The sequence below is a fragment of the Pholis gunnellus genome, assembly GCF_910591455.1.
Source record: "Pholis gunnellus genome assembly, chromosome: 21".
Classification (NCBI taxonomy): Eukaryota; Metazoa; Chordata; class Actinopteri; order Perciformes; family Pholidae; genus Pholis; species Pholis gunnellus.
Genome location: NC_136548.1, coordinates 4671489 through 4694553, shown reverse-complemented (window position 1 = coordinate 4694553; position 23065 = coordinate 4671489). Strand labels below are relative to the sequence as shown.

The 23065-nt window shown below is 41.8% G+C and overlaps 1 protein-coding gene across 1 annotated transcript; it reads left to right on the top strand.

The window, feature by feature from the left end:
- Nucleotides 1–2557: 2557 nt before the first annotated feature.
- Nucleotides 2558–16971, top strand: vstm4b (V-set and transmembrane domain containing 4b; the record flags this gene model as incomplete). The annotated part of the gene is made up of 8 exons (XM_079182529.1): nucleotides 2558–2609; nucleotides 4981–5388; nucleotides 13834–13887; nucleotides 14108–14215; nucleotides 14359–14392; nucleotides 14482–14606; nucleotides 15161–15225; nucleotides 15824–16971. The coding sequence occupies 8 exons, from the start codon at nucleotides 2558–2560 to the stop codon at nucleotides 15947–15949; spliced, it is 972 nt and encodes a 323-aa protein (XP_079038655.1). The 3' UTR covers nucleotides 15950–16971.
- Nucleotides 16972–23065: the final 6094 nt, after the last annotated feature.

Sequence of the window (23065 nt, the reverse complement as noted above, 5' to 3'; positions counted from 1 at the left end):
CATTCAGAAGTAATGTTGCGTCACAAATCCAAAGATTATTCCAAACCAACTGTTTGTTCACATTCAGTAGTGGCATTACCGTGGTCTAGTCTAATATTACAATATCTGTTTAGCAGTGGAGCGGAGCAGAAACAAGAAGACTGTCAAGTTGAATATGTCATAAAGTTACAACTGAAAGTGTTTGGCTACACTGTTTCTAACTTCTGTTCACCATTGTATTGTACGCGTGGGCTTTTTATTCCTCACATACACACACATACACACTAACAGCAGAAGTACAGACCCAACTTGTGACACACACTCTTAATAACGTACTGAGAATGTACACTCAGCTAGGGTGCAATGTGCCCTGGAGTCCCATCGTCGTACATAGGCCGCCATTAGAAATGGCCCATCATCAGCCATGTCCTGAGGGACACAAGAGCCTACCTGCTGACTCTGAAAGCCACAGCAGGTCAACCGCTTCATTTATCCCCATTAATGAATAAGCTATCAAATGCATTCAAATCATAATTAGAGAAATAGTGATCTCAACAAGGTTAATTAAGCAGCTGCTCCTAGAGAATAAAGGGAATTCCTTGATTCAGGTGTATACTGTATGTATTTCAGCATTGCCCGTAAATTGCAGGATAATCGGATTTCTGTTCCTGCTCTGATAGTCTGTGTGTACTGACTGCAGTCGGCTTCATTGTGAACGTCGACAAACAAATCTTAACAGGTTCCTTCCAAGATCACAAATGTCTTGTCATACAAGATGCTATGCTGCACTCTTGACATTTTACCTTGCAGAGCACAGAAGCTACTATATCCAAAATACGCGCATATTAATTTTATTTTAGGTGTCTAAAATACATTTCCCCCCCGTCTACAGCAGTACATTACTTACCTGTAATCTTACCTGCCGGTACTCCCGTCTGCTCCTCCAAACTGGAGGCGTGAAGATCTGGATCATCTGGATCTCCTCCATGTGTTGAAGATGAGCAGCTGTGTCTCCATCTGTTTGTCTCAGTGGAAAAAAGTTGTTCTCTCCCGTGATGGTGCATCTCTCTCCAAAGGTTGTTCGGTTATGGCTAAAGACACAGAGCTTGTGATGAATGCTGATGTCAGCAGAACACGGAACATTCTGAATAGAATCTCTGCAACAACTCATGGAACCTTCCTCCCTCGATGACATCACTGATCCGCCTGTCAATGTACACAATTTGTTAATATAGTAATTCCTTTCTGATTTTATGAATTATTAATGATATGCTCATTGATATTGATTAAAATACATTTAATATATTTGTGCAAAATGTCAAATGTTTTCATCCTTCCCCCAAGCATTCCATCGATCTTCCAAAGCTTGTGTGCTGAGGAGTCTTTGACAATAACATACTGTGGCGCTAGCACAGAATGTCATGACGTCTCATATCATAGTAATGATAAAATCCCTTCCCTGATAATAAGCAGGAGAAATGCATGAGCAAGGAGTCCTGCACTGTGTTTAGAGTCCGAATTTGGTGAATTCTGTACCATGTTTTGAGCTGAATGCTGGATATAGAGCTTTGGTAAAGTGGGGACTTCTTTGTGAACACGGGAACAGCCGTGTTTGTCAAATGTCGCCGGACTGGAAGTACTTATGAGGCCTCCGCGGGCCGTCTCCTTTATTACCCGTAAATCAAAAGTGCCCCAGATCTTCACGCATGCTCTCTGAGGTTTGATAAAAGCCAGCAAAGTGTCCGAAAAAACCCTGAGCTGACAGACTGCTGTACAAGGATTCATTGTGGGATCCTGTTACATGAGACAAGAGATGAGGGAGATAGATTTAGACACAAACACACACACACACACATACAGACACGACAATTTAACAAACACGATTTTGAAAGCAGGATGAGCGACCACAGGAGTTTAACACTTGAGGATCATTTAGAAACTTTGAATGCAGAATATACCTCCTTACAATGTTCTTCTCCATCATTTCACTGGCCACAAAGATGCCCACCCACCATCAGACTACAACCCACCCCCTCCTCCTGTGTCAGCATATGTGTCTGTGTGTGTGTGTGTGTGTGTGTTCCAAAATAAAAGCCCTGACGTTGGTCTGCGCCCGCTGTCCTCCACAGCTGGAAGTGTGATTTGCTCGGCGTCAATCTCAACAACAACACACACACACACACACACACACACCTCCATCCTGCACAGGAAATTACATTTCCCACTCACTCGACGGATGGAGAGGTGTGTGCGTGTGTGTGTGTCCTCGCAAATGCTCACCTGTCTGTGTCTGTGCACATGCATGTGTTTGTATGTGTGTGTGTGTGTGTGTGTGTGTGTGTGTGTGTGTGTGTGTGTGTGTGCTGGTGTGCCTGCCAAATGGGCTTTCACTGTGTGTGACATGAGGGGGGAGGGGCGGAGGGAGGTTCTGAGTAGAAACAGAGCGTCCAATGTTTCATATTACACTCCCCAGCTTGGAAAAAAAACAGAGAAGAAGAAGAGGAGGAGGAGGAAACCTGGCGCTTCTTTTCTTCAGAGGCATTTAACTGGGAGTTTATGGAGGCTGCAGTCGTGGAAAATGAAGATCTCCTCTGTGGTCTTCGCTCTCCTGACTCGAGCACTGCTTGGAGGTAGGAAAAGTTTATTTTGCTTCATACCAAAGTGGATGCGGTGGAGACAAAATGTTTTTCAGCGAGGCTTTGCAGAAAACATCTGAGAATCAGAGAGGACATTGGGGTGATGGGTGAGGAGATGAAGAACACTAGATAAGAAAGTCTGTCTAGAATAAACATAGTCCCAAGAGAGACTGCAGGGTAATGTTTGCATGAAAATAACACGTTCATATACGTTGCGTCTGTTTGCAGAGATGAGAGGATGTTCCACAAGTGAAAATTGGTGCTTTTTGAAGTGGAGCAAAGCCTTTTGTTTCACTTGTACATTCAATTCATGGTGATTTCAGTGATCCTATGTCAAAACAGCTGATTTGATTGAACAGTTTGAGAGTTCAAAGTCAACATGGATCACCGAGACAACACTTTTCAACCACTCAGCTATGTTTTTCTTGTTTAGTTCTGTCACTCAAAACCTAAGCGAAAGACAAAACTTTTCAATTATGTTTTGAGCTGAAAGTGAGCTGTGTGACAGTAAATTGTTTATGTGCTGTGGAAACAGGTTATTATTATCATTAAAAATTGCTCACGGTTGGGAAAAATGTATAGTGATATATGGTCACGCAACAGATGCCGCGGTGAAGTTTGTTCCTCAATATTCATCGGACGTATGTCGTCACATGCGGAAAAAAAAGAAAACACGTATGTCAGCGTGATGAGAAGCAGACTGTTGAGCAACAACAACCTCATTCGAGATATGGACCGTATGGATTTACGATATGACATAAAGATTTTATTTCTTAAAAAAAAACGTTCACTACAAATGTTGGGGTGATTGTTATTATTTCACGCTGCTTTTACAAGTCAGTCAGTCAGACTTTAGAGACGTTTAATGCATACCAGGTTTAATGCAAAGTACTTCTTTTATTATAGGGAACATTTCAAACAAGCTGAAGCTTCAATTACATTTTCCCCCTCACATTTGACACAGATTTGACACCATCTATAGAGACTGGTCTAAACTGCATGATTCTATGGTGAATCCCAAACTGAATCCCGTGACAGGATGATATACCTTCGACTTATCCTGAGAACTTCTAGGACTTCCCGTCCATGTTGGCTGAAACATCGAACGGTACCAATGAACAAACCTCTTCGCCCCGAAAAAAAGAGTAGATGATAAAACTGAGATGATGAGAATTATGTCTAGTATGAACATCTCCAGTTTCCTGACAACTGAGCAATCATCATCTGCTGAGCAAGCCAGTAAGTCGACCTTGAGTGGAGATTGTTTGGTCGACTGCTGTCGACTGCACTGACCTGTTAAACCACAGGCATATCTTGTAATTTTTGGGCCACAGCGTCTTACGCTGTAAAATGTCAACATTCAATATTTACCAGCTGCAAAAGCAACGCTGGTATAGTTTTCGACTTGTTCGACCGTGTGTGAGTCATCAAGGCAAAATGTGGCCCGGAGACATCTACTGTTGGAAACTACTACAGAGATGGTTTTGAGTACTATGCCAGGGGTTTATATGTCAGTCTCTGGACAGATTTTGTCACCGTTATGGCACTGCAACAGTGCAAAATGCAGTTGACTTTATAGTTGAGATCAAAATGATGGTTTGATGTTCGAAGATGGGCACGGCCTGACCAAGAGGGGCTGTTGGCCCCCCACTTTATGCCGCTGGTCCGATTTGGCATTAGGTTCCCACCACAAGATGTTGTCTAGTTTGCATTTGCCACTTATTAGATTAAGTTAATCAGTTTTAAAATGGAATCAAGTTCAAAGTTCGAATAATCCCATTTCAATGACAGAACTTGCCATTTGTTCTTGAGGCTTAAAACGATGAGCCAAATGAATGTATCGCTGTTCACTAAATGTCTCAAATGAAGACAGTTAAGAAGCTGTTATTTCATTGCCAAACCTGGACGTATGGATTCTACTGTTTTGGGATTTAAATTCTCAGTTAAATCACTGGGGGGTTAACACTCGAACAACTAAATAACAATCCAACAAAGTCAATAAAGTATTCAGTTTCAGTTTCAGCACTTGGTTTGACATGGTGGGGTTTTTTTTTACAGTGTAGCCAACGCTCTGTGGCATAGACAAAACAATTGATAGACAGAAAACAGCTGAATGTGTTTAAAGTCAAAATCAAAGGGTTGATGTAACCAATATGCAGTCAAAACAAGAGAGGAGCATGGCCTCACATGTGTTTGGTTAAGACATACCCTGCATCCACTTCTCTGACATCTTTTTCAGTTTATAAGGGATTTGTAGTATCGGGTATGATATATAAAAGAGATCACCAGTCATCCAACAAATCCAGACATCTTAATATTACGTGCTACAAATGGTTCCAAAATGACTTGTGTAATTCTTCTCCAGATTTGTGTTTGGCCATCAACGTCACCATCACCCCTTCTCCCTTCACGGTGGCCCAGGAGGGTCAAAATGTCACTCTCTCCTGCGTTGTGTCCCAGCGGCGCCGCAACGCCGCTTTGCCAGTGGTGAAATGGACCTTCCTGCCAGAGGGCACGGACCGGCCAGAGGACGAACTCCTCATCGCCCGCGTCAACATGAGGAAGGCCCGTTTCTATGGCAACTACACCAAGAGTTTCCCGTGGCCCAAACTGAAGCTGACGGTGGTGAAGCAGGGGAAGATTTTTGACCTGGTCATCTTGAATGTGTCCGAGGGGGACCGGGGGCGCTACATGTGCCGGGTGCAGGAGTTTAGAAAGCACCAGGACCGCTGGAAGGCCTCATCCAACCGCACCGCCGCTACTGAGCTCAGAGGTAAGGGAGGAACTTGCTGTTTTGGTTTTTCCGGGCCTTTTCTTATCACTTTGAAGATTCAACAAGCAACCAGTCTGTCAGCATCACACTGTTTAACATTTGTTGAGTTGCAAAAGTGTCCACCTTTACACCTTTGTAAATGGAAAAATAGTGCATACAGAGTTTCAGAAACGAATGCCCGACCTATAGCTTTTTGTTTTAAACAGGGAATGAATGGTAGTTTAGTTTGTAGTTTGCTTCCTCACAGAGCGCAAAATGCATCGTCAGCTTCATGTCCGTCACAAAAATATCAAATCTTGGTAGTTCGGACCAATGGAAGAACAGGACAGAGAGCTCAAATTCACGCAAACCAACCACTGCCTCTCACCAGTTCGACCAAAAAATCTCATTAATAAATGATACACAGGTTGTATGATGTGTCACTTGACTTGAGGAAACACAAAAATAGGAAATAATATATATTTTTGTATGCACATAATGAAGACATATGAGTGAGTTTAAACAAATATCAGTGTCCACTGTGCTCAAGGACTCTTAAGTAGCATAGACGTCACGATTCCTGTCATTCATTTGAAAAGTATCAATAGCAAAGACATTTTATTGTATTGAATAAGTGGAGTTGGGAATAAGTTTGGGGTCTTGAGCCAAAAAAGGTGGGGAACATCTGGTAAGTGGGCTTCTCCAATTCACACTTGGTAGATGAAACCAGTGGCTGTAGCCCAGTTTCTCACAGAATGACATCACTGCTTTTGATGGTGCAGGGCGGTGACTTAACAGCTATTTCTGAAACCACAACAGAAGCAATGTGAAAATGCTGTTTTGATAATACTGAAGCCGCAAAAACGTTTCACACAGATGCCAGGTTGGTCTGCAGAGATCTTCCACGGCCAGCAACAGAAAGCTATTGAGCAGCTTCCAGCTGTGTTTGAGGCGTTTCTGATAAAGCTTGGATGCCCTTTTAATAACTATCTCATAAGGTCATTTAGAACTCAAAATTATAGAATATGACTGGATCTGAAGGAGAGGGAAGGGGCTCTTTGTGCCACATCTCTCAAAATGTCAGTTTAAAGCAAATTGGGCAATGTTTATAGGCTTGCTGACCTAAAGAAGAGCCCCAAGTAAGCCAAACTTGTGATAACAATACACTGAAGATAGCAGAAAAAAACTATTTGTCTTAGGGGAGCAGTTCTGCATCTCCAGTAGTAGCACTTTCTTTAACCACAACTGGATGATGTTATCCATCTGGCTGATGAGGCAGTGAAGTGGATTCAAGGAGCAAAAGCGCTGTCCTGTTTTTGATTTGGGAGGGGAAATGTCATTGGTTGGGAGCAAGTCTGCAGATAAAAGGATCCTCCATCGCAATGAGTCGCGGCTTTGACTGAGTCGATGAGCTTGGAGAGTGAGCAAAGAAAATGTGAGGTTTCATTCAATGCCACCGCTGGCACATGAGACATTCACACAACGGAACGGATGACAAATCTACTGGTACCAGATACTGCCCAGAAATCCCGTCACTTTCATATAACCAGACACACTTTAAAAGTGCTGAGAATTTTCCCTTCACGTAGCCTATGTCAAGCTTTCTCTCCTTCCAAAATGTGCACTTTGCAATGATAATAAGGGCAGGTTTACCACACAATATTTTTAAACAAAGGGTCCCCAATTTTAGATAGACGTAGAGGTAGGCTACACAAGAGCTGGTTTTCTTATTTAAAGCCATGCAAGCATCAATTGGGCAGCTGAAATGACGACGATGATGAAAACGTGATCTCAAACTGAAATTCTAGTGTTTCCTGCTGTCTCGTTCAAAATCAGAAGCTTGTAAAAGTGGTCTTAAATATGCATATGTGTGATTTAGCTTGAAAAGATTGAAAAAAATGCAGAGCTGGTTATGTTAACCTAAATTCTGATAGCATCCAGGACTGGCTTTCACAAAGTGGGGAGTGCTTGTCGTAGTTTTCCTGTCTGGGTTTTATAACGACTTGCTAACATTTGCAAACTAAGAGCAGGTAAACACACTGGTAAATGTATCCTTTACACTTTTGCTCTTGTGTTTGTGGGTTTTGGAAAGGCTGGAAAAAAAAGACAAATGCAAAGCCTGACAGACCAAATGTGCCTAGTTACAGTTGCTATTGATTAGACAATGACAATTCAGGAGAAGGGATTAGGCATTGACTTTAAAGATGGATGATATGACAGCTCCCCAAATTAATCTTGATAGCCCCCTGATGGCTGCAGTATGGGTCTTAAATCCCCCCTCCATTATAACGAATGGGACATGGTCCTCACTAAATAATCCAACCACACGTCAAATAATTCTTCCCCAAAGACGGCTTCTGTAATTTAAGGTAGTTCTTATCACGCTGCTGTATGTTCAGACTTGTTTTTTATGCAATAAAAGGTGGGTGTGACGTCATGATTGACAGCTGGGATTCTCTCTCACCAACAAACTGTTGCTGTGCTCGGCTGCTAATTGACTTGGGGGGGGGGGGGGGGTGTACGATCTCTAAACCGCGTTTCCAGCCTCCCGATCAGATTCTTTCAGCTCTAATATTGAGGATATTTTGGCTTCGCCTCTGTACAATGTGCGGAAGTGGGGGCAGATGTCTATATTTGTAAGTGGGACGTCCTCTTTTGTGTTTGCTTTTGCAGATGAAGTTTGTTTTTTTGTGAATGGTGATGCTAATTCTAATCCAGATTTGTTTCTAACTATTTGTAACTGACTGGAAATGTGTCACATTTATCCCAGAGACAACACCAAGCATTTATAGCAGAACATGTAGAAACCCTAATGGCTTGGTTGTAGATTTGGTCAGTGCTGTGTCACATCGAAGATCAGCAGAAAGCAGTTGGAGAGGCATTTATGTGAAATTGGTTCAGTGTGTTTTAGTGGTTTATTTTAGGAATGAGTGCAGGACAAAGTTTAATCCCTGCAACAATCTAAAGACAGTTCATATTAGTGCCTACTGTCAGTGTTGAACAACACTAGACGTTGCACACCACATTTTCCATGGAAGTGTTCCTACAGGCTGTGACTTTCAGGGTGTCCCTGGCCAAGTCTGGGCCCGGGCAGACACGCAGTCCTGTTGACATTGGCCTAGACATGGAGTTTTCCCTCCCGAATGTAGAACAGACAGAGTCCAGAGAGACTCAGCAGAATTGGAACAAGAGATAGTTGTGAAGGTGAAGTCCTGATGTTTGTCTGCAGTGGCAGTCGAGTGGGCAGCTGTCTTCCTCTCGTGGTCAAGGATGTGGAGAGCTATTTTAATCCAAGGAAGTGCAGTCCATTGTGGTTTCAGAGATATTAATAAAGAAGCCTACTGCGACATTTCTGAATGAATACTGCAATTACGACACGAATAGCAATACATGTAGAAAATAAAGCCCCATCATTTTTTTTTATTACACAATTGGGTTGAGAGAAAGCCCGAAATACCTCCCTTGTAGCAGCAGGCTGTTGAGAGTACTTTCAAACACAGCTTTGCAGCCTCTAGCAATTTGAATACTCTATTCATTAGTTTTTAGATCGATTTTTTTATTTACAACAGCAAAAGAACAAATTTAGAAACAAAATAATTCTGAGTGACTCTACTCCGGAAACGTTTATTCTAAATAGTCATAAATATAAGAATAAACTGTGGTAAACGGTGTCCTCTTGGAGCGGAAGGTAGACAGTTTTTGGTTGATACGGGGTTGTAATATCCAGGTAAAAATCTGTTAAAGCTGCACTCGACCAATTTACGATTGTACCTCTATAAAGTTGGGCGAATTGCAAGAGACCGATTTACAAAAAGAATGGTCAAAATCAAAGCACCACAGCCCAAGATATTCTGACTTTAAGTTCCTAGTGTGAGTTTAACTTGAAAAAATGCTGGATCCTACATTTCCCATAATGCAACTGAATAGCATCCTTTTTTAGGCCCTTCCTGTCTGGTAAATGCCCACATCTTTAAAACTTCATACCACCTGTTTATCATGCAGACTGTTATAAACCAGCCCATTTAAATATGGAAAACAAAATGAACTCAAAGGTAAAGTATTCAATTTTGTCACCATATGAACTAAGAGTTCCTAATACAAAACAATGCCCAGAATCTAGATTGAGTAATTATTTTTATATTGAGCCATATAACTGGCCATCAACACTGGAAAACTTCACTGCGCTGCCCAGCGACCCAGCAGGCGGTGGTATTCCTTCCCAGTATCCACACCAACAGTTGACATCTATGATAAACATCAGCTACACAGCTGAGGAGTTAAAGCCCCTCTGGGACCGTCGCTCCTGGTCCACACTTCACATTACAAACAGCAGATGACTGAGCCTTTATGTGCACAAATGTGTGCCTTTGCGACGTCAAAGTGTTGGAATTCCTGCGGTCAGATAACATTAGGTGACCAGGTGTTTCCACAATCTCACAAAAAATCCCATTACTCTACTTACTGCTGCTATAATAAACACATCCATAGAGGTCAGAGGGTTTCGGTAGAAAAACTGAAGGCAGAGCACAGTGTGGACACAGCCTCCTCCTGGCATAAACAAACCGAACTCGTGGGTATTTCTATAACACATGTGGGCGACTGCAAGTTAACATGAGCGCTTCCAAGAGGTGTGGCATGGGTTTAAGTATAGCAAGAACATGGCAAAATCAGAAATATTGCAGTTCTTGGGTCACAAACATCGCTGTAGAGGTTTGTTTTTAAGAAGCCAACAGAAAAGGGCCTGTGTTAATCACCATAGTAGGGACACAGTGAGTAAAATGTACTGAATGATGTTAATTGTTAGAAGAAAAGAGACAGCAGGAAGTTAAAGGGCGAACTATTCAAAGCTTTGTTAAGACACACAAGGTTGCTGTGTACTTACATTTGTCTCGAGCCATTTATAATACAGTAAATCAGAGCAGTGACTGACTCAGTCGATGCTGAAGACACAGAGGTTTATTCACTCCAGTCTGTGTATTGATGTTTTCAGGATTTGGTTTGTTGGGGGACAAAAAAAGAGCCTCAAATCTGAAACAGTGTGCAAATGAATGCAACTCTGTGGTTTGGACGAACAAAAAGTAGTGTGTTTGAATACTTCCACTGTAGTCTGGTGTAGTCTTCAGCCATTCAAAAGTTGCTTTAAAAAGAAGCCATTTTGTTGGGGATAAAAGCCAGTTTAATGGCTTACAGTACACCAGATTTATCCCGTTTCTGATTAATCCAACATGCACAGCTGCCGCACTGACAGAGCTGCACAGAACCCGTGGCAAAAACACCATATAAACGTCAGAGATGTTATTGAGATGTACGCTGTGATTCATTTGCTGTGAAAGAAGGGCAGGCCTTTGAATTATATCAGCTGCCATTTCAAACAAGGGGGAGAAAGTCTGTTTAGTACATGATTTCACTCAGAAACTGCACAGCGAGACAGTGTTTATGCTGCTGTAGATGCTACAGATAGTTACTATTACCTACATACACTGGTGGTTTTAAGATTTTCATGGATAATGATGGTAATAGAAAAAAAAGGGAACACTACAATGTTGGCGTTGTCATATAGAACATGCCTTTCACATAAGCTTTGCCAAAAACAACAGCCAAACTAAGCAATGTAGATCACTGATGAGTCACTGTAACATTCATCGGGCTAACACATAGATATTCTTAACAAAATATAAAAATTGTGTTCAGAAAAAACAGCTTTAATAAAAATAACTTTCACTGACAGTGGCACAATTTAGCCTGTGAAAAAATCCGGTTCCTCTGGCTCCTTTTGGCATTAAAACGATTTCACGGCCCGCTGGAGGAAAATCCAATCAATCAGAGCCGAGGAGTCTCTAACGCAGCTGTCAATCACTGCTCGTGAAGCTCATCAACGACCAAACTGTCAAACTAGGCAGCGCTGATCAAATATGAATCAAGTTTATGTGACTGTTTTGCCCGTTTTCTCGTCTCTCGTCTTTTCCTCTTCTTTTGTTCGTGTCATTCTGATTTATATTTGTGATTGGTGGCGATCTTTGAAAGTCCTAAAAGCCGGGCTTGGTGAGTGAATCTGATATTCTGTGTTTTCACCTCACGTTGTCCTGTAAGCATATAGGCTTTGATTTAGCACAGTCCTAAACCTTTTAAAAGACAAACCCTCTCATATTTTGCAAAATAAATATTTTGCAAAAGGTACGTAATAATCCACAACCAGTTCTTTAGGGTTAGTGGTTTCACTGATGGAGACAGTCTAGAGAAAAGGATTAAGGAAAGTATTGAAAGAAGCTTGAAAACCAAGGTGCTTGAATATCAAGCACCTTGGTTTAAAAACAACAACTGATAACTGAGAGCCAGTTCACAGCAGAGAGGGATCAAATTAGAGCTCCAAGGAAAATTCACCTCTTTGGCCAAAAGGCACCGCTGCATAGTGCATTTTATTTTCTGAACTGGCATCGTTTAACATGAAAGAAGTGGTGCACTGTCAGCAGCTTGGTAGAAGGGATACCCTGTTATTGCTGGTAGAGAAATTTAGTTTCAATGTTATCCTGTAGGAAAGTTAGTAGTTTGTCCAGAGAGGTATTAGCATGATGCAGCATTTTGAAGAAACTGAACTGCAGGCTGTTTAACTAAACATCCCACAGCTTGTGTAGTGTTTTGGGACTTTTTAATTCATGGTTCGAATGTTCCCACAGCTTCAGTCCAAAATGTTCAGTTATGGTTTTAACTTTTATTGCGCATCTACTTCCTTACATGTCAATTCCCCTATCACTAGCAGGAAATAGCTTCTCCTCCTTTCATTCATCTACAGATGGAGGAATTGCCAATGCCTCATTTGCTCAAGTACTACTCCAAGAAATTAATCCCAAAAGGACCTGATTTGACATACAAGAGTTTTTTGTGACGTTTTTTGGTTACGTGTTCGTTGAAAGACATAGTGGAGTTGCACTTTAGTTTTTTAGAGCTTTAGGTATTGATACTCTTACTCTTACTTTTGTACATAAAGACTTGTCTAAAGTACTAACGCAGGATCAATGCATGCAAGGAGGATCCACGTAATAGCTCCTACAGTGCAGACATTGTTTTGGGATCATCTGAAGCATGCTCATAGCAAGTTTGCCAGCCAGCCAGCGTGACAAGTCTGCCTGTGGGAAAGTCTCCAGCCGGCATGGCGAGCCTGCCTGTCGTCAGCCTCTGGTGGTTTTTGGGGTATTTCAAGATGGCCTGGCGGGTGTCACTTCAGCTCAGCAAGAGTACAGCGGCGTTAAGACTGCTGTGGTCACATGGGTCGGAGAAACGAGTGACTTCGTGAGGCGAGATTTCAGGTTGAGTTTGGGAAACAAATTTCCTCAGCCACATAGCTGGGATTCTCATTACACAGCGTGATGCTGCAATCGCATGCCTTTGATTCCCCACTGGTGCTCATATTTTATATTTTGGGGCGTATCGTTCATCTACTCTGCTGAAATGTGCAGTAAGTCATTACCAAAACTGACATGGTGACGCGAAAACACTATTTAAATCGAATCCCTCAAACACAGATTATCCAGTCAATGCTTATTAACAATCCTATTTTGTGCCGCAGCATCCACCGTTCAATTCCTGGGATCTTTGTTGCATTCCCAGACGCCCGGAGTTGTCCCTGTTTCAAGCTGGGTCTCCAGAGCCGCGACAAATATCTGTGAAACACTCAAATGTCCCGGTTTCCATATTCACCACCAAATTGTCCCAGTTTTCAACACAATAATAATAATATAGTAATTTAAAGTCTTTGTAAAATACCCGCGCACATTAATGCTGCATTCTGCACACACTGCAAGAGTACATTTTTGGTCGCCCATTGCGGAAATGCCGATATGAAAGATCACAATTAGACGGCCAGATAGCAATATACAACAGCTGTTGTGTGACAGTCTGTCATTTAGCTGGCAGCTTGTGCTTTTGCACCCTGAGAAATACCTACTGTGTTTTGTTTTTAAAAGGTATCTGACAATCAATAACTATGTTATATTACACCAATGCAATCCGTCTTCATCTGTCTTTTTGTTCTCCAAGATAGTACTTGTTAGCTGAATTTGACTTACTGCCATTGCAAACGGGGGGACTCAGTATTCTCAATTTTAGAAAGCCTGATTCATGCCTGTATAAAACGGGCTGTGATCTGAATGTGCCTGTCAATATTTGAATGTACATGTGGTTGAGGTTACCAAAAGGAGAAAAAAATGATGTTTCACCACCACAGTTTGTTTTGAAGGTGAGGGCCGACGGTCAGCAAAGGTTAATGATGAAGCCTCTGGACTGTGATTCAGAGACACCATCGAGCAGGGAGGAGTCCAGTCTCGGCCCGTTGTCTTCCTACAATTAGCTTTATTTAAACTCTAGCCAGGGTGCAATCAGGCGGCGGGGACGCCACAGTGATGACAGTGGACTTAACTTGCTTCTCCTCTCTCTCTCTCTCTCTCTCTCTCTCTCTCTTTCTCCATGTAGTGCATGTCGTACCGGCCACCAAGGCCAAAGAAAGCTTGTGGAGTTTGTTTGAAGGTAAGACGTCATATGTTTAACGCATGATTGCATGTAGGTGTGTGTGTGTGTGTTTGTGGTGGACTCGCACTGTCCTTGGCAGGCAAAAAAATAGCCCAAACCAAAGGATATAGCATAGTGCCTTAAATAGCTCAGCAAAACATGTTCTTTTTGTTTCATTGTATTGTGTATGAGCAGCAGACATGAGGCTGATGTGTGTGTTCATGTTTTTGTTTTTCAGATGTGTATCTGTGTGCAGTGCTGATCTGCTCAGTGGGTTTGCTGTGTATGTGCATGTTCACGGTGACAGTGACCTGCCAGTACATACAGAGGAAGCAGAGGTTAAAAGGTAAGCTGCAACATCAAGATAACGCTCCCATGACCTTTGACCGTTGATCCTGTTTCTTAACTCAATTTAGAAGTTTGCTTGAGCACAGTAACCTTTATCTCCATACCTGTTATCATGTTTCTAAATGTGTCGTATCTCTGCAGATAATTACCTTTTGGTCAAAAGCCCTCAGAACAGGTAAGATTTTCAGGGTGACAGCCTCACACATTGCCATAAAAGCAAACGAACACTCGGGTAATCACTCTGATAATCGGGTCTCATTCCAGCTCAGGAGAGACAGTCACCAGTGTGGTCAATGTGTCTCCCGCTCTGCCTAAGAAGGAGAGGAGGTACAGGAAGAAAAGGAGCAGAGACTACCAAGAGGAGATACCACCAGAGATACCAGCAAAAGGTACATATGAGTCTCTGGGTGCATTCACACCTACAGTTTTGTCATCGGTAGCTCAAAGTAGCTCCTTTATTGTACATCCTTTCGAATCAGATATTTTTGCAGGATTATATACTCCTTCGAAGTCACCAACAGAAATAGCTGAGCATGAGCATCAGTCCACACTGAGGTTTACTCTCTTGGTTCATTTTGTTCCGCTTTGCTTTCCAAACATGAATATGTGCTGGCATTCGAGGTCAACATCCGCCCCTTCCACATATAACCTCCTGAGTTATGGGGCAGCATGAGGAATGTAATTCATCCTTTTTTTCACTAGAAGCTAAAAACAGAAAACATTTTGAAAGTTATTTGGAGTTAGGTACCATCGTAATGGTCGACACGATGTGGTAGAGCTCTCAAATCCCTGAAGTTCGAAGTGTTCTGTGCTGACCTTGTTTTGTGCAACTGATGTTACTTTCTTAAATAATATTAATTGATGTTGGAGGCATACATAGATACACATTATATTTGCTCAACAGATCTCTGCAAAACCATTGACCTTTGTTTTGTCCCTGCAGCACCCATTGGAGACAAAACACGGAAACCCAAACTTTTAAAACCACAACCAAGGAAAGTAGTGTTGGTGAGTTCTGTGCATGACCTTTTCATACGTTGTTTACTAGATCCTCGTTCTTTATTGTAGCCAAATATAATGAAGCACAACCAGCAGGTGACAGGAATACATGCAATCAAAAGTACCAGAAAATGTCATAAACTGTGCCACATAACCCAGGTTTAATTTGGTTTAAATTGTCACTGGAATGAAGTGACTTTGTGGCAACTTGGCTTTTTAATGGCAAAGAATGTGGCAAGAGTTGATTGAATTTTGACAACCTCGACCCAAGAATCCTGCAAGCTGACGTCTGCACAAAACCTGCTCACATGTACCAAACCAATGCTGTAAAGCCGAAACCATGGAGAGACGAGAGGAAAACAGCAACATTGTTGGAGTCTGCCATTCTTTGCCTGCCTTAACTGCTGTTTACAAGTTTAAAAGATTTATCATCTGTATTCATACACTGGCAAATCTCTAGTTTAGAATTAATGATGGAGTTCTTCATAAAAAGAATCTCTCTCAACCTCCCTGCTCATTTTCTAACCACGATACCACTTCCCTTCCTTTGCCCCCGCCCCCTCCTCCATCATTATTTTCCTCTGCCATCTTCCTCCTCCGTCTCCAGCCGAAGATAGTGGAGGAGAATCTGACCTACGCAGAGCTGGATCTAGTGAAGCCAATTCCGGAAAGCAAGGCGTCGTGTAGCGGCACCGTGTACGCCCAGATTCTGTTTGGGGAGCAGCAGCTATGAGATAAACACACACAAACACCACTAATACCTGTGCCTCATGTAAAAAGTCTGTCTATTTATAGTCTGTATTATTTTGTATTCAAATGCTTTGTGAAGGGCAACATGTGTAATGTCTCACAATTATGACCCAATTGTACATATGATGTTGTATGTTCTTTGGTATGGCTTCTTTTTATGAGACCGGGATGCAAAAGGAAATGTTTTCTTTACTGGCGTATTTCCATGTTTGAATCATGTGTCGCTTAAACTAGGAACACAATAGAAGATTGTGCTGATTTAGACCAGATTTGTCCATCGTGACAATCGGATTGGAGATCGGAGATTTGACTTTGCAGGCTAATCGAAGCCCTCCCATTCACATCAAACAGATATTTTAGGAAATGCTTATTCATTTTCTTGCCAAAGATTAGATCAGGCAGTTTTTACCACTTTCATGTCTGTGCGTTAAGTATAGTGAACCAGGAGGTGATTAGCTTAGCTTAGCATAAAGAGTGGAAGCTTGGGAATACAGCTGCCCTGTCTCTAGCTAGCTTGCTGGCTAACATGACTAGGGAAATGGGTGCTGTAACTGTTTCTTGGTGAACGCCTGCGGTTGTTGTTTACCGTAAAAAAAAAAGATGAATGTACAGAAACTCCCTCAACCACAAAGTGTTTATTTGTAGATGTCTGTATGTGTATGGATACAACAAATTATACAATTTGTTTATTAGTGGGCTCTAGAGGCGTATTTTTTTACTTTGGAAAAAAATGATGCTAGCTGTGTATCCCATTTTCCCAAGCTAAGCTAATTGCCTCCCGGCTCTAGCTTCATGCTTGATGTACCGATGTTATGGATCTCTCATCTATGCTAATTCCCAAAATGACAAACTAATTCTTGAAATAGCCTACAAATATACAAATTATTTTAGATAGCCCGTACTGATTCCTGTGATATCCTTAAGTCTTTAACATCTCTTAAGTCCGCCAGTTAAACTCAATCGTGGGAAACCCCATCTAGAGAAAACTGATCCACGAAGGAGATACAAAGCAAATTCACGACATCCGTTGTTATGGATGTGAACCAATGCATTTTTCAGATTTGATTTACGTCTAGTGTGTTCCCAGCGTTATCTGCATCACAAGTTCAGTGTGTGTCTGTGTGTCAGACTGCAGTTTATAATGACCACAACTCCACAGAGTTGATATTAAAGTAGCAATTAGCCCCCCCCCATAGGAAGTACTGAGACCATGCGAGCCGTTTCATCTGGTGCCAACATCAACTTAACAGGCTGTTAGCGACACATGAACATATACATACAAAGGTGGAGTTAGATGAAGGCTAAACATCTTTGGAGGCCTTACACAAAGGCATGTACTTTATTATTTTTTATATAATCCAAAAGGCCGCAAACAATCGTGACACCTGATTTACAAACGGGGACAAATTTAAGACCTGTGTCTGGACAATTTCAGATTAATGCCATAAGTCTTAGTGTACACATCGACTGTAATCCCACATACCTTCGAGCGGTCTCCTTGCTTTCTCACTTTCCGAGCGAATCTGAGCGTAAAATTGCTTAAGCCTCTTTTTCCATTTAATGATCCTCTGGATTCAGGCATGGAAAAGCAAAGGAGAGTTTTTCAAACAGTGAACTTGAAACCCAGACACAAAGGCACCGGATCCCTCCCTTCCCCCAAGACTTCCACTATCTAATGTGGAGTTATCCATGCAGATGGAGCCCTTGACAAATACAAGACTTACTTAACACTGAATGGCTGCTGAAGTGCATGTGTTGGCCCTTTATTGTCAAACTTTAAGCTAGCTAAGCTGAACCAGCGAAACCAGCTGGCAGTTAGAGAGTATTTAGTTAATGAGTAAAATGAATCGACTCTTCTCTAAAACGTTTAAGTACTTATATGTGATATTTAGAATTATGTAGTACTACGTCGCGACTATGGCTAACAGCTGATTCACACATGACATTTATTGGATTCGTGTGATAAAATAGTTTCCAGTCACAAAAAGACAGAAGTTATCCATTGTTAGAAAATGCAGAAAGAGTCAAATAGTGTGTTGTAGCCTCAATCAGCAGCTGAGCTGACTTCCAATATGGCTGCCAGCTAGGTAACACTTTAAAACTCCAAATAAACACAGTACAGGAACGCACATTTACAACCCATTGTTACAGCAAGCTGGTGTTTGTGGATTTTGACCTTCTCTGTTCCCCTGCCCATATGTTACATTTCAATTCAAACCACTATCGACCTCTATTTGTCACCATTCCAATTTTCCATTGTTGGTCTTATGTATGTAGTTGCACAGTGTGTATTATCCATGTATAAAATGACTGAAAGCGACCTTTCAGTGACGGGCAGAAGTGTCTCGAAAATGCCCTTAGACTGTGAAATGTAAAGTTTCTTCCAGACCACATTGTCCGTAATGGGAGTCCACTAACTAGAACCATGTGTGTGAATTGTGCCTCTCCCTCTCTCCTTTCCCTCTCTTTGCCCACCACTGACCTCTACATTCATCAACATTCCAGCATTTCTTCTCTTGTTCATTTTGTACATTTCATCTGTACAGTGTGTATCGGTAAGTGAAATAAATGTATAAGTGTGAGCAGTTTGCAGCCAGAGAGGTGCTTTGATCTTTGGATGGTCGCTCTTTGTAAGTAAGTAAGTAAGTAAAATGTATTTATAAAGCGCTTTTCACAGACCAAACGAGCAGAATTACAAACATAAAAAGCACAATGTGACCATATAAGGGCCAATAATTTACATTAAAATGCACAAAAACAAAAAGTACAAATGTAAAAGCAGGCCTAGGACATGAGTTGTTACCCAAACCAGTCTAAACAGGTATGGCGATAGTCTTTTCCCCAAAGGTGTCGGTTTGCATATATTAGATAATTCCGATGTGCCCTCGCAGAATCTACCTCTTGGAGACAACCTAGCTTGCTAGCATTTGATTGGCTGAAAGAGGGGGCAATCTAAAGGCTCACGTCACATGCAGATGTCGTACAGCCAGATACGATTTACGCCAGATCAGAAGTGTTGTCTGTTGGTTTTCGGTTTAGAACTCGCACAACACACGGTACCTCGACCAGTGAACAAGCAGGGACACCACAGCAGCAACAGAAGAGGAAGATCAGAGCTTCCCTGAGGAATTTATTACCTCTAGTAACGCGTGAAATAATGGAATTGGCAGCGTTGCGCACACAAGTGGTCATGTGTTTTAAACCTGCCGGTTTAGTATGTGGAAATGATTCAGCATGGCAAGAATAAGACCTTTTCTTCGTAGAAATGTTATGATATTCTCTGTCAGGCACATTTTTTTTACATTTTATGTAATTGACATCAAGATTTTTTATCTTAATTTCCAGCGGACTTAAAAAGCAGCAGCCTGGCTCTTCTCTCAGTCTCATATTCTATGGTTGTTTTTAAAGTTACATGGCTTGCACCATGGCCTATAAACTCCATACAAGATGTATGGTATGAAGATATTCGGACGGATCTAATTGGATTAAAGCGTGTTTTCACTTTCGGCCCTGAACTCTACAGCAAGATAAAAAAATTAAAAAAAAATATGATCTTGAAGCTTAACAATATGAATTCCTTGTTAGTCATCAGTTAAAACAATATTTTTTGTGATCAAAGCTCAGATTCCCCTGCTCCTCTTATTTCTCACCTCCACGTTGACATAAAGAGGAGACATGAGCGGGGTGCAGCCGCTTGCAGCCTGGATGGGTGTCAGCTCCTCTTGTGGTGGTGGAGGCGCTGTAATGAGAGTGGGAGATTTAAACGTTGGGTTTAGTTTACTTGCAACCTCCAAATTATTTTCGAAAGGAAAAGAGAGAGGAAGCTCACTGTGTGCGTGGGACAAAAGGAACCCCAGAGGTCTCATGAAAATGTCTCACCCGCAAAGAAAACACATGGAGTTGACTAAAGGACTGGTCAGTAGAAGACTTATTAGTTTGGAAGGAAGTGCTTCAATAGCAATAAAATATGATCCGTAAGGTAAATAATTCTCAATGTTTTAGCAGGATTGTTGGAAAAGAAAGCAAAGGCAGTCCAAAGAGGAGAGCAGGGATTAAAAATGAGAGAAACAGGTTTAGGAAAATCTATTATGTGGGACGCACTGATGCTAGTTTCCTGTCTAGGCGCAACACAGCAGGCGTTGCAGACGCTCCCTTTAAAAGAAACAGCTGATGTCACCAGTAAAACAGTTGAACAAAACCTATTGTTAGAGCTTTCGTGCGTCGTCTGCGCTCATTGCGTGCCATCATCTCAGTCCATAGAAGTACAATGCATAGTAAACACACAGTCTACAACCCAACACACCCGGTGTGGTTACAGTAATAGCTACACGGGCCTCGAGGCAGAAGGGAGCATAATGAAAGACTTTAGCGAGTGGAAGTCACAGGAAGTATAGGGATTAGATTAAGGCTCGGAACTGGATGTTCCGTAAGAACTTGGACCCAATGTCCAGTGTTGGACGGTGAGTAAAAGGAGCGACCTCCTCCTTTGCACCCTCCGTAAGTATACAGCGCTACTCTAAGGTCATGTCCACACAAACCAGCCTTTACTGGACCCACTGGTACAGTGCCAATGAGCCTGCGAACAAGTCCGGTCATCAATTTTGAAAGAGATAACTTGTTTTCCAAGTTCTAGGAGGAAGACTAGGGAAGAAAAAAACAGGAAAACACTAAGCACATTAAGCACATTCTGCTACTGGATGATGAACACACAAAAAAACTCTAAATAAAGAAATTTGCAATGTTGTTTGCTCTTCTCCAACAGCTTTTTCATATTTGTCTCACACTTGGATTTGTTTGACAGACACAAAGTGACCGATGAGGCATTACAAGATGTTTTAGTCTGCAGTGAGGGCGACCGTCACCTCTAATTATGGTTCTCTCTGCTGTTGTGTGGGACTGCAGGCCGAGCAGCTCTAATGAAAAACAGCTTGTCTCAGGCTCACCGGCAGGCTGCCTTTTAGCCCTTTGGGTTCCCCAAAAATGATGACATCATACTACAATAGCTTTCAAGATTGTTAACGTGTGCAAAGTTGTAGATGGTGAAGCAGATGAAGCCAGGATCCAGTTTCATTGTGGACTGGCTTTGTTTTCATACTGTTGGTATGAAAGTGATACGGCATCTTGGTCAGTGGCCCAAGATGTCAAACGGTGATGCTCTACATGGCCTTAGTTATGGCAGGAGAAATGCAGGAAGTCAGGTTACGTAGTGTAGAGGGCAATAAAGACTTCATACGGAGGAGGTCGGGGTGGACGAATGAGTCAAAAAACACAGGACTTTCACCGAGGACAAAGGTGTTTGTGTCCCATATGACACCAAAAGACAATGTTGTCTTAAGTTACGTATCGTCACTACGGCCTACTACTAGCCTACTTAACTACGTAACAAACGTATTTATTTCAACCTACACCATGATCTTTTCCTAAACCTAGACAAGCGGTTTTGTTGCCTGAACCCAACCAAGTTGTTACCCGTGAACACAGAAGTTTATTTTGAAAGGACAGTGTGTGCATTTAATATGGGGTCAGATCAGTCTCAATAATTGCAAATGCACACAGAAAGACTCACAAATGCAAACAGAAAGATTCACAAATGCGCACAGAACAATTCACAAATATATTCGATTTACAAATGCACGCAGAACAATTCACAAATACATTCCAATGCACAAATAAATAAATTACGATTTATATAAATGTAAAAATAAATCACAAATATATTTCTGCATTTGTATGTATTTGTCACACGTGCAAGAACTGATGCTAGAGGGGTGCGTAGAGCGTCATAGTTTAAAGCGTAGGGCCACTGATCAAGCCGTTGTATTTGACGAGTTGGAAGTAAGATCGTGTCAACTCAGCTGTGAGGCCTGAGTTTGATTACCGGTGAGGAAATTAGATACTACTGCCATACCTATACTATTCTCACTGGGAGTGTATGTAAATATTCAATCCCCGGCTCCTCAAATTCATATTTCGAAGTGTCCTTGGGCAAGATACTAAAACCCAAATGGCTCCCGAAGGCTGTGCCATTGGTGTGTGAGTGAATGCGCATTTAGATTAGATCCTGATGAGTAGTTTGGCACCTTGGAAGCCTCTGCCATCAGTGTATAAATGGGTGTATGTTGAAATGTAGTGTAAAGCGCTTTGAGAAGTCGGAAGACTAGAAAGAACCTTTATACACATAAATCCATAAATGTCCTACCTCAGTACTATATTTTATTTGATATTTATTACATTTTACCACTACATTTCATCTGCTGCTCTACTTTATGTCTCGGATTCTCATTTGATTTTACTTATTGTACTTATTTCTCTCAATGCGTCTCAAGTTCTCAAAAAAGCGTCCGCTGTATATGAGTGTATGCGTAGATGCAAATTATCCCTTAAATTCAAGTTTATAGAAGTGTGCTTTCAGTTATATGCACACACGGTGCATAAATTCATTTCCTATGGCAAGTTAGTGAAATCGATTAGCAGTCATAACAACTTTATGTCTTATAATGTAGGCTCTAAAACAGTCATAGATACTTCTGTATGCACAGGGCCAAATAAAACTAAACCTGGCTGAGTCATTACATTCGTCATATTCAAACGACTATCACATGATTGATTGACTCACCCGCCCCAAAAAAACACTTTCTCAAATGCCTGGTGAATATTCTGTCAAGTCCACGTTAAGCTTTCCTGAATGAAAACGTGGACAAACATTTACAAAAAGGAAAGGAGCTCTTTGAACTCGCAGCCCCGAGGCAAAGACAACACAACGGTCACATAGTTAGAGGGGAGGAAAGCCACTTCCATTCAAAGCTTAGACAAACACATGAATGCCTCTGCCCCCGCGGTGCCAGCTTTCCTAAACACGTCCAACACGCGATCACTCATCTCTGCACAAAAAGCAGCGTTTGCTCTTGTTTTGGATTAGAAGGACTAAACAATAGCTCATAACGGCGACAAAGTGTGCAAGACCATGCTGGAGAGGAAGAATCACAATGTTTCTGTGACCAATTCTGGAGCCATGTGTCTGACCCTGAGCCACTTCCTTCTGGCACCATTTATGTGATCCGTATAAAACTTCATGTATGCTGTAAATGTTGACTTAGCA